This window comes from Sarcophilus harrisii, chromosome 1 (genome assembly GCF_902635505.1).
Source record: "Sarcophilus harrisii chromosome 1, mSarHar1.11, whole genome shotgun sequence".
NCBI classification, from domain to species: Eukaryota; Metazoa; Chordata; class Mammalia; order Dasyuromorphia; family Dasyuridae; genus Sarcophilus; species Sarcophilus harrisii.
The window spans coordinates 227616314-227629409 of NC_045426.1; the positions used below are offsets into that span (position 1 = coordinate 227616314).

The 13096-nt window shown below is 34.1% G+C and overlaps 1 protein-coding gene across 2 annotated transcripts in view; it reads left to right on the forward strand.

Annotated features, from left to right (window-relative positions):
* Positions 1–13096, forward strand: part of FANCC (FA complementation group C) — a 175840-nt gene that overhangs the window by 135286 nt on the left and 27458 nt on the right. For both annotated transcript variants that reach the window (XM_023497293.2, XM_031937703.1), the window contains exons 9-10: positions 6988–7040; positions 8430–8529. In XM_023497293.2, coding sequence (XP_023353061.1) covers positions 6988–7040; positions 8430–8529 — 153 coding nt within the window. The remainder of the gene's footprint in view (positions 1–6987; positions 7041–8429; positions 8530–13096) is intronic.

Below are 13096 nucleotides of genomic sequence, written 5' to 3' on the forward strand. Positions count from 1 at the left end.
TCCTGAAAGTGAAGGATTATCTTGAAGAGGATGAATTTGACCTTGGTTTGCCTGCCTTGTTTTACTCAAAAGTTGCTAATTGAAATCAGTACTTGTTGAATTCTGGAACAATGCAAATGAAGCTAGGAGATGCAGAATTCTTGCCTCAGCAAAAAGACAGATGAGATTAAATTCTGTGCTAACAGCAGTAATCCCAAGAGCCTTTGTGATTCCCTGAAGAGTGCTTATGGGCCCTTTCTGGTCCATTTCAGCTGCTCAGTACTGATGGAGCCACACTGAGCTGTGAGTAGGAAGTGATCCTGGAGAGAAAGGCTGAACATTTTTGTAGTTCTCAACAGACTATCATCAACCAATGCTGAAGCCATTGATTGTTTGCCTCAGGTTGTAATCATTTTCTCTCTAGCCAAATCTCCAACTGAAAAAGAGATAATGAATGCCATTAAGCTCCTCTCCACTGTTAAAACACCTAGTACTGATTCCATCTCAGCAGAAAGGGAGTCCATTGCTTTTACAGAAGCTGAATGAAATCTTCCAGATTATATTGTAATGCCAAAGAAACTGAGCAAGACAGAGATTAGAGACCAATTCAATAATTTATTAAATGGAGAGAAATACTGGGACAATGGATCCCAGGGCTAGACGACTATCATCTCAAAGAGTCTAGCCCCGAGTATGGGGATAGCAAGCCTTTTATGGAATAACAACAATGGAGGGACCGAGGTGGGGATAGAGGGAGGTTACTGATATTCTAATGACATTAAGGAATGTCTATAACACCTTTATCTCAACCATTAAGAGGGGACGGTCATAACCTTAAGGCAGAATTATGAAATAGGACAATTGGAGGAACTGGTCACCCCATTAAAAGAGAACTTTGGCATTACAATATGACAAAAGAAAATTATCCCTTAAGAGTTTAAGGATCCCTTTTGTTGTCCATTTCTATAAAGGAAACAGATTGTCCTGTGACAATCATAAAGAGCTTTCTTTCTTAGTCATTGATGCAAGATTCTTGCTAGACCTCTCCTTAAGAGCCTGATTTTTTTGCCTGGAAGATGGTCATCTACCTGAGAGCCGAGGTGGCTTCAGAAAGGTGCGAGGGATAGTTGGTATGGTGTTTACAACTTGACTACTCCAGGAGAAATATCGAGAGCCAACACGGAGATCTCTATGTACCATTTGTTTATCTGACTAAGGGCATGAAGGCTTGTGGAAGATGGTGGCAAAATCTGATTGCCCAGAGAAGTTCATCATTTTTGTGTGGCAGTCCACAAAAGCATACTTGTACAGATAATGAAGGATGCTCTTATGCTTTCCCAGTCACCAGTGGAGTGAAGCAGGGTTGTGTGCTTGCTTTCATGCTCTTTAATTTGATGTTTTCTGAAATGTCAGAAGGCTTCAATGAGTATGATAACGGTATTAAGATCAGCTTCCAACTGGTGATAAATTATTTAACTTGAAAAAGCTACAAGCCAAAACTGAAGTGGAGAGGGAGTTGATGCGTGACTTTTTGTTTGCAGATGATTGTGCACTCAGTGCAGTCTTTGAGGCTGAGATGCAACAGAGTATGAATTTATTCTTTGCTACCAATCTTAATTTTGTCCTAACAGTTAACTCCAAAAAAGCAGAATTCTTCTGCAGCCAGCACTGTACTTTTATGCCACAGTTCTCTTTTATTGTCCTGACTCAGTTTCCCTAATTATCCTGACCCAGTCCTGCCTTGGTTTCCCTGCTTCTCAGTTCTGCAAAACTTCCCCTCCCTTTTTATCAGAATACTTGATGGCACATCAGAATGCCTCTCTCCATCCCAAGCTATTAGAATATCAGATACTGTCTTATCAAGATGCCTCTCCCCATGTCCAGGCTGCCTCCGCTGATTATGTCATCCCCTCTCCCAAGGCTCACCCCACTTTGTCAGTCCCATTCCTGCTCTCAGCACCCTGACTCCACCCCTGCCTTAGTCTACCCTCTGCATCTGAGCTATGTGTAGATATGCCATTGAGAACTCGGTTTGCTGGATTATTGGAAACGATTGTCTCATTCAGCCCTGGGACCAAACATGGATCCATTGGTCCCAGTATATCTCTCCATTTAATAAATTATTAAGTACTCTCTAATTTCTGTCTTGCTCAGTTTCTCCAGTATTACAGTACCAACCTTATTGTGGAACCATTGATTACAAATGGAGAAATTTTGAATGTTGTGGATAAGTTCACTTGCATAAGCAGAATATTTTTCAGAAATTCTTACATAGATGATAAGGTTTTTACATGTATTAGCAGAGCTAACTCAGACTTTAGGAGACTCTGAAGAAAAGTAGGGGAAATTAAAGGTATCAGACTGTATACCAGATTGAAAATCTACAAAGCCATTATTCTGACTGCATCTGTGTTTTCCTGCAAAACCTGGATAATCTAACATGGCACACCAGAAGTTTGAACTACTTTCACTTGAACTTTCTCAAGAAGATTCTGAAGGTGATATCAAAATAAGGTATTAGACACGGAAGTCTTGAGAGCTGAACTGCTAAGCATTCAAACCCTATTGCAGAAAGCACAACTCTGATGAACTGGCCACCTAATTCAAATGCCAGATGCATGCTCACCCAAAACACTATTTTATGAAGAACTCACATAAAATATGCACTCAAATGGTGGTCAGAAGAAGTGATAGAAGGATACTCTCAAAGTATATCTGAAAAAAATTTTATTAACTGTGGAACATCTTAGCATAGGACTATCTAACATGATATGCCCATGATATGCCCATATCAGAGAAGATACTATACTCTATCCACAAAGCAGAATTATAGAAGCACAAAGGGAATGTTTCTGTATAAATCCAGAACCACTTCCACTCTAAATATGCTAATAAACCACTTGTGCCCTATCTGTGGTAATGCCTTCTGTACTTTTGGACTGAACAGCCACAGCCAACTATGCTGTATCCTGACTTCAACTGACAGTGTCATTTCTAAGAACCAGCTTATATGAATTCAGAGAAACATCATGTGGGTCACTATGCAATGGTGTTGGGTATAGCAATTCCTGACAGCCATCTATTATGCTCTTCCTCAATGGAAGAAACACCCATATCAATGAAATAATTTCTTCCATTTTATTTTTATAGTCAAAATTTTCCTATTTAAGGAATCCTGAGAAATTTTTTGAGCTTTTTTTTTTTTTTTTGCAAAATATGTATTAAAGGTTTCATATTCTTAGAACATTTTATACATATCAATTAAAAGTTAACATCTTTAAGGGTTTTTGTTTGTTTTTGAGGAAACTGAAAGAAACAATTAATTTACTTGCCTGGAGTTAGAGTTAAAAAAAATAATAATAATCTGGCTCTCTTCATATTTCATAGATCTAACCTTTTTGCCAGACACTTCTTAAGTAGGTAATTTAATTATGGAACATTGTAGTTAGTTTGAACATGAATGCCAAGTTCCATGGGAGTTAGGAACAAAGAAAAAAATGAAATAAAGTTTAATTCCAATATCACTTTTAAGTATACAATTATAACTTACAAGTTATAGAGCTCTATTCTTTTTTTTTCCCATATGTATTAAATAATATTATTTCTTTTTTTTTAATAACTTTTTATTGACAGAACCTATGCCAGGGTAGTTTTTTTACAACATTATCCCTTGCACTCACTTCTGTTCCGATTTTTCCCCTCCCTCCCTCTGCCCTCTCCCCAAAGATGGCAAGCAGTCCTATACATGTTAAATAGATTGCAGTGGATCTTGGATATAATATATGTGTGCAGAACCGAACAGTTTTCTTGTTGCTCAAGGAGCATTGGATTTAGAAGGTATAAATAACCTGGGAAGAAGAACAAAAATGCAAGCAGTTTACATTCATTTCCTAGTGTTCTTTCTTTGGGTGTAGCTGCTTCTGTCCATCCTTGATCAATTGAAACTCAGTTGGATCTTGTCTTTGTTGAAGAAATCCGCTTCCATCAGAATACATCCTCATACAGTATCGTTGTTGACATATATAATGATTTCCTGGTTCTGCTCATTTCACTCAGCATCAGTTCATGCAAGTCTCGCCAATCCTCTCTGTATTCGTCCTGTTGGTCATTTCTTACAGAACAATAATATTCCATAACATTCATATACCACAATTTACTCAACCATTCTCCAATTGATGGGCATCCATTCATTTTCCAGCTTCTGGCCACTACAAACAGGGCTGCCACAAACATTTTGGCACATACAGGTCCCTTTCCTTTTTTAGTATCTCTTTGGGGTATAAGCCCAGTAGAGACACTGCTGGATCAAAGGGTATGCACAGTTTGATAACTTTTTGGGCATAGTTCCAAATTGCTCTCCAGAATGGCTGGATGTATTCACAATTCCACCAACAATGTATCAGTGTCTCTGTTTTCCCACATCCCCTCCAACATTCTGCATTATCTTTCCCTGTCATTCTGGCCAATCTGACAGGTGTATATAGTGGTATCTCAGAGTTGTCTTAATTTGCATTTCTCTGATCAATAGTGATTTGGAACACTCTTTCATATGAGTAGTAATAGTTTTAATTTCATCATCTGAAAATTGTCTGTTCATATCCTTTGACCATTTATCAATTGGAGAATGGCTTGATTTCTTATAAATTAGAGTCAATTCTCTATGTATTTTGGAAATGAGTCCTTTATCAGAACCTTTGACTGTAAAAATGTTTTCCCAGTTTATTGTTTCCCTTCTAATCTTGCCTGCATTAGTTTTGTTTGTACAAAAACTTTTCAATTTGATATAGTCAAAATTTTCAATTTTGTAGTCAATAGTGATCTCTAGTTCTTCTTTGGTCATAAATTCCTTCCTCTTCCACAGGTCTGAGAGGTAAACTATCCTATGCTCTTCCAATTTATTTATGATCTCATTCTTTATGCCTAGATCATGAACCCATTTTGACTTTATCTTGGTGTACGGTGTTAAGTGTGGCCTAGTTTCTGCCATACTAATTTCCAATTTTCCCAGCAATTTTTGTCAAATATTGCATTCTTATCCCAAAAACTGGGGTCTTTGGGTTTGTCAAACACTAGATAATTAAGGTTATTGGCTGTTTTGTCCTTTGAACCTAACCTATTCCATTGATCAACTAGTCTATTTCTTAGCCAATACCAAATAATTTTAGTAACCATTGCCTTACAATATAATTTTAGATCTGGTACAGCTAGACCACCTTCATTTGATTTTTTTTTTCATTAATTCCCTTGAAATTCTTGACCTTTTGTTTTTCCATATGAACTTTGTTGCTATTTTTTCTAGGTCATCAAAATAGTTTTTGGGAAGTCTGATTGGTATAGCGCTAAATAAATAGATTAGTTTAGGTAGTATTGTCATCTTTATTATATTTGCTCGATCTATCCAGGAGCATTTGATATTTTTCCAGTTAGTTAGTTCAGACTTAATTTGTGTGGAAAGTGTTTTGTAGTTTTGCTCATAAAGTTTCTGATTTTCCCTTGGCAGATAGATTCCTAAATATTTTATACTATAAGTAGTTACTTTAAATGGGATTTCTCTTTGTAACTCTGACTGTTGGATTTTGTTAGTGATATATAAGAATGCTGATGACTTATGTGGGTTTATTTTATAACCAGCAACTTTGTAGAGCTCTATTCTTAAAAGAAAACCAAATATTATGCCAACACATCAGGACTATTTCTTTTTATCAAAGGTTATTTGGAGACTTCTGTTACCAAGAAGCTCTTTGCCTCATACCTGAGCAGGAGCTGTGATGGCTCATGAACACTAGATGGCGTACATTCAATGCAGCAACTAAAAACAATTTTAAAACTGAATAAAATGAGTAGAAATGCTTGTGGAAATGAGATACATTCCTTTTTTTCAGAGTGTGGTGAGAAACAAAAAGAAAAAAACTTGAGAAACAATGTCCTGATTTCTGGGAATTGGGAAAGGGTTTTTTTTAGTTTTTATTAGTTGGGTATTTGTTTTTTGAATAGAGTTGAGATGTTCTCTTTAAGCCATTGTAAGAAAATGCTTTCTAGAGAAAGTGATGTAATTTACAACTCAATAGGAACTAAAAAATGTTTATATCCTACGTACCTTATGCCAGTAAAGTTTCTGTGGTGACAATTCATACAAAACCTTCCAAATTTTCTTTTTATTGATGCAAATACTCATTTGCCTTCAAAAGGATCATATATGCTGCTGAGTTAGCACCTGATTTTAGGCCCACTCACAAAATAATTCACTTAGGCAAATTACTTTAACTTTCCTGGGTCAGGTTATTCAATTTTAATCTGTTGCTACCACTACTCACAGAATAATGTCCTTAAGTATACAAAGTATATATGATATGTTACCTTTGAAAAGTTTTGATCCCTTAGAAAGTTAGCATATTATTCTTAAGATTACATCACTATTATCATCATCAATCTGTCAACAAGTTTTTATTAAATTCTTCTCGGATACTGTCCTGGGCAATACAAGACCATGAAAAAAAAATCCTATTTTTGAGAGGCTTACATTCTAATAGAGGAGATAACATGCATACGTATATATATTAATTAAACATGAAGGAAATAAATACAAATAAAATAAAATTAATCCTAAATTACTTTAGTAGGAAAAAATCACAAAGTTGTTTATTTGTTTTTTTTTTAACCACTAGAATGATTGGTTGTTTTTGTTTCCACAGTGAGAAAATGTCTAAAGAGTCACTTGTAATTATAATATAATTGAGCAAGTCAGATAAAAGTAAATATAAAAAGCAGTAAGTGTAAGTACCAAATTGGGGGGAAATAAACAATGAGTGCTTATTCCCATCATAAGAAACACTGAATAATGATTTTATTCTTTTTTTAGCCTAGGAAAAAATGTGATTTTAGTCTTATTTAGCCCAGGAGGCTGTTTTTCTTACACTGGGAATAATAATATAATAATTTGTGTTCTTGGTAATAATAACTAATTGTTAATGTAATTTTCATTTTCTTGTTATTTTTTTCTTCTTATAGCCACAAGCAGCTTGCCATCCCAGCATATTCAGAATTGTTGATGAAATTTTTTGGTAAGTATCATTTAATGATGGTAGTAGTTAATCTAAAACGGTTTTCCAGTTTTAAAACTAAATTTCATTGTCTGACAAGTCTAACTTCAGACTTTTGACAATTAGCATTTAAGCTATTTGCATATTTTTCTGTACTAGCTTTTTACTATATTAGGAAATACACAATTATCCATAGAAGATAGAGGAAATCATATTCAGAATAGAAAATATGAATTTGGAATTGTAAACTTAAGGTTTATTTAAGATATCTGTCTTGTTATTTGCTTTTTGTGGTTCTATTGATAATGTCAAAGCAGGAGTGGATTAATTCACTATGGGAGTTTTCAGCTCAGAATACTGGGATACAATGTGTTCAGTTTACCACTTGAGGGCCTACCATTCATTATGAGCTGATTTAAAGTCTAAGAAAAGCCTTTAGACCATAATTGTACTGATTTTGTTACAGTGTTCTTCTGAAAGGAAAACAAGCCATGTGTATAATCTTAAAATTCATGAGCTGTATTTTAGAATGTTCTGTTAATGGGAAAATTACTTTTAGTGGTCTTAGTTCCTTAGAAAGTGAATAAGGTTTCTTAGTACAAAATGCAGAGAGATAAGGTGGTCATGAATAGATTTTTACTATATATTTGGAGGGGTACAGGGTTAGAGAAGTGTGTTAACCTGACATCCTGAGACTGAACTGAGGGTAGAAGGTTCTGATCACCTTTGTGGTATTTAAAGACAATTCTTTGTGTATGGACTGACTTTCTAGGACATAGTTGTATATTCTAAAAAAACTTCTAAAAGTTCTACTCCTCCACAAAGGGAGCTGATACATCTTATGCTCAAAAGACACCACTTATAAAGATAAATAAGAAAAAAAGAAAACTTTTGAGTATGGTTGTGAATTAGATAATGTTTTAAGATAAAAATAGAAATAAAATGTTATTGTTGATGAAAGGTAAACTTGTCACTTTGATTATACATGTTTATAGTGGTTCCTTTTTTAACAGAATTCAAAATAGAGGAGCTTGTATCAAGGAAAATACTTGGTAATCCAAGACCTATTTGCTACACCTAGATTTTTTTACTTACTTGTGTTAAGGTCGTTTTGGATCTTTGAATTTTGTTTCTTGGTTTACAAAATTGGTAATACTTAGAGTTGCCTATTTTTTCATCATAGTTAATTGAATGATCTTGAAATATATATGATAAAGCTTATCCTGAATTACAAAAACATGAAGAAATAAAGTTTTGCTCAACAGGATTTTTAGGAAGCTTTTAGGAAATCTGCTGAGGTAGTTCAAAGCATGAAAAATTTGTTTTTCATTATTTTCCCCCCTTTCAATTAATGCCAGTGTGGCTTATATTAGTAGTCAAATCTGTCTTAATTTGATTTTACAATGCTAGGAATGCACTACTAGAAACCAATGGGACATCAGAAGTATTGACTGTTATTCAAGTATTTACACGATGCTTTGTTCAAGCCTTCCAGAAAAATAATGATCAGGTTTGTCATATTATATTATTTCCTTCTACCAAAAAAAAGTCTTATTTTCAGTGATTCTGGTGGATTGTCGTGCCATTAATAAGGTTTTAGCTTTTACTACTCCTTGGTCAACTCTTATCTGAATTTGACTTTAGGACTCATTTGAACTTTATTCTTTGTTACTAATAACATCTCCTCTTGACATCCATTCCTTATTTGGGCTTGATATTCAAATGCATGGGGTTAAATGCATGGAAAAAAATTATAAACAAAGTTGAAAAAGAACTAGTCTTGAAGTTATTAATATCTCATTTTACTTTCTTCTCTGACATAGGTTTGATGATCTTGAGCAAGTCAGTTAACCTCTTGGTGCCCAAGGCTATTGGTGTCAGATTCAAAAAGAAATGGATTCTTGTGGTAGCATATTAACTTAGGATATTACAAATTAAAATATGTTCTGGTTTTTTCCTCAATAATATTTCATTTTTCCAAATACATGTAAACATAGTTTTCAACATTTGGTTTTTTTTTTTGTTGTTTGTTTGTTTGTTTTTAATATTTTTACTTTGGGGCAGTTAGGTGGTGCCACAGTGGGTAGAGCATCAGCCCTGAAGCAGGACGACTTGAGTTCAAATTTGTTCTCCAACACTTAACATTTTCTAGCTGTGTGACACTGAGCAAGTCACTTAACTCCAATTGCTTTGGGAGGAAGAGGAGGGGAATTATTTTTCCCAATTAAACAATTTTTCCATTTGTTTTTAAAACTTTGAGTTCCAAATTCTCTCCTTTCCTCCTTACCTGCATCTCCATTGAGAAGTTATACAAAACATTTCTATAAATGTCATGTTGAGAATGAAAACATAGATCTCTGTCCCCCTCACAAAAAAACTCTTAAGAAAGAGAAGTTAAAAAAAAAAAAAGAAAATAAGTAAAGCTAAAATATATATATGCTTCAATATGTATTCAGATACAATCAATTCTTTCTCTTCGTATGAATAGCATTTTTCATCATAAATCTTTCAGAATAGTCTTGAATCACTGTGTTGCTGAGAATAGCAAAGTTATTCACTGCTAATCATCCCATAATATTGCTTTTACCTTATATATAGTACATTTCACTTTGTTTGAGTTCATGAAGAACTTTCTATGTTTTTCTGAGACTAACCTGCTCATCATTTCCCATAGAACAATAATATTCTATCATAATCACATAAATTTATTCAGCCATTCTCCAATTGATGGGCATTCCCTCAAATTCCAATTCTTTGCTCAAAGAGCTACTATAAATATTTTTGTACATACAGGCTCTTTTTCTTTTTTAAAAAAAATCTCTTTTAAGAGTCATGCCTTTTTAGTGGTCAAAAGATGTGGATGATTGTAGCTCTTTGAGCAAAGATCATCTTATTTGATCATTTATCAATTGGGGAATTATTCTTTTCTTAAAAATACTTTTGACTCATTTCTTTATAATTTTTAAAGATGAAGTCTTTATCAGAAAAACTTGCTTCAAAATTATAAACATATAAAACTTATTAAGTCCTTTATGATTTCCCTTTCCTGATTACCTCCTTATGCTTCTCCTCAGCCTGAATTTGAAAATCAGATTTTCTCTTCAGCTTTGGTCTTTTCATCACGAATGCTTGAAGGTCCTTTATTTCACTGAATATCCACTAAAATTTTCCCTTGAAGAATTATACTCAGTTTTGCTGAGTAGATTATTCTCAGTTGTAATCCTAGCTCCATTGCTCCCCAGAATATTATATTCCAAACTCTCTAATATTTTAAGGTAGAAGCTGCTAAAGCTTGTATTATCCTTAGTATGGTTTCACTTTACTTGAATTGTTTCTTTTTGGATGCTTTCAATATTTTCTCCTTGACCTGAGGGTTTCCAGAGTTTGGCTATAATATTCCTGGGAGTTTTTATCTTGGGATCTCTTTCAGGATATGATCAATGGATTTTTTCAGTTGCTATTTTATCCTCTGGTTTTAGAATCTCAGGACAGTTTTCCTTGATAATTTCTTGAAAAGTGATATCTAGATTCTTTTTTTTTTTTTTTGATCATGGCTTTCAGATAATTCAAGAATTCTTGAATTATTTTTCCTGGATCTATTTTCCAGGTCAGTTGTTTTTCCAATAAGGTAGTTCATGTTGTATTTTATTTTTTCATTCTTTTGATATTGTTTCTTGATTTCTCACAAAATCATTAACTTTCATTTGCTCAATTTTAATTTTTAAAGAATTATTTTCCTCAAAGAACTTTTGTAACTCCTTTCCCATTCATTCAGTTTTGCTTTCAAGGCATTCTTTTCCTCATTAGCTTTTCAAATTTCCTTTTGCATTACTCTCATTTCCCAATTTTTTCTCTATTTCTCTTGATTTTCAAAATCTCTTTTGAGCTCTTCTGTGGCCTGAGACCAAATATTCTTTTTCTTAAAGGCTTTGGATGTAGGCATTTTGATTTTGTAACTTTCCGAGTGTGTATTTTGATCTTCTTTGTCACCACTGTAACTTTCTTTGATCAGAATCTTTTTCTGTTGGTTGCTCATTTTCCCAGTTTTAACTTTTTGTTAAAATAGGGTTCTGTTTTCAGAGTTGAAGGTATAATGTCCCAAACTTCTGGGATTTTGTACATCTGTTTTCAGAGATCCTTCCAGGGACCTAACCACAAGTATACTTTTCTGTCCTGGAACTGTGAGGTGGGTCCCCACTTCACTGTGGTTATAAGTTCCAATGTGCCAAAGGCAACAGGGTCCTTTCTCAGTGCTAGAAAAGAGACTTTCTTCTGACCAGCTGTATAATTCCTTACCATCTATGGACTGATACTTCTGAAGGCTGCCATTGCCATTGTTGCTGCTACCTCTGCCAATGTTGCTACTGCTGATAGTTTCTCAAGGCTCCCTCTCCCTTTAAGTCATCTTTGGCATCTCTGGTCTGAGAGGTCTAGAAACCACCAGTCCTGTGGGTGATTCAAAGGCCCCAAGGAGCTGCTTTACTAGCTCCTAGGCTAAGGCTGGGGGTTGCACTGGCACTGTCTGCACTGGGACTGCTACTGAACTCTCTCTTAGTACAATAGACCTTTCTTGCTGACCTTCTAAGTAGTATTTGGCTGGAAAATTCTTCCACTCCATCTTTTTGTATTCTGATACTGTAAAATACGTTTAACATTATTTAAAGGAATTTGGAGAGTATGGGGGGAGGGATCAGGCCTTTATATAATAAAGTCCCTTTATTTATAAAGTCCCTGCCTTTATTCTATCATCTTGGTTCTGCCCCCCTGTTTTTTTTTTTTTTTTTTTTTTTAACATTTCCAATTGCATTTTAATCTGTTTTGGGCCTCAGCCTGTCCTTTAGAGTTCAGTACCTCTACTGTAGGCAACTTATTAAGAACTGTCTTTATGGATAGTTTTTTATACTAGTGACATCATAGGTCTAATCTCTATCCTTAATAATATGAGAGTTTACTTAGAAAATGAGTGAAAAAATTAATTAATAACACTGTTAGTAAAGTAGTAAGTACAAAATGAATTCACAGTAATAATCCTTTTTTTTAAACTTTGATATTAATACCTAGAACAAAATGAGGTATTTGTAAAGTGCTTTACAAATCCTAAAGCACTCTATAAAAACTACCTATTATTGGTACTCTTGTTACTATGAATTCACCTTAAAAAAAATCATACCACAAAAATTAGAAGAGAACAAAAGGATATTTATGTTTCATAGTTATCAACAAAAAATGTAAATCAGATATAAAATAAATAATGCCCTATTTTAGATATCCTTAAACTAAAGTTTAGAAATATTTTTACACAAATAAAATAGTGTAACAAGAATTTTTTTAAAAAGATAGATTACAAAAATTCTTTACATTGAATATTTGATTAAAGTCTAACATCTAATCAATTAGTAAGAAAACTGATTTATCTAAAACATTAAAGAACTGTTTCAAATATGTAGATCAAAAGATAATCCCCATTAGACATTTGATCAAAGCATGTGAGTAAACACTTTGAAAAATGCATTACAAATGATCAAGAACAACTTGAAAAATATTCTAAACTACAAAAATGCAAATTAAAACAATTCTGAGGTTCTTTTCACTCACCAAGCTAGCAAAAAAAAAAAAAAAAAAAAAAGGAAAAGATGGAAAAACTCATTATTACATTGACTAGGATGATAGACCTGCTAACTTGCTACTGATAAAAATGAAAATTGGTTTCAACAATTCTGGAAGATAATTTAGAATTATCAGAATTATATGATATAGAAAGTCCGATGTTGGGACTGCATTTTACTAAGGTTGTGAACAATAAGAAAAGACATGCGTGCACACACACAGAGTTCAAGTACACATTGTGATTGGACCTGATGGCAGTGTGACTGTAGAAGCAGATGTTGAATTTGCTGCTCATAAAGATGCTATGGCAGTTGTGTCAAAAGAAAAATCAAATAAGCAGCACAGATATGTAGAACTCTTCCTGAATTCTGCACAGGAGCAAGCAGTGGTACTTAGGGGAGCCAACATAGGGAGGCATGGGTTTATCAAACCAGTGTAGTTATGGGCCAGCAGCTGAGTGGGGGTTATAG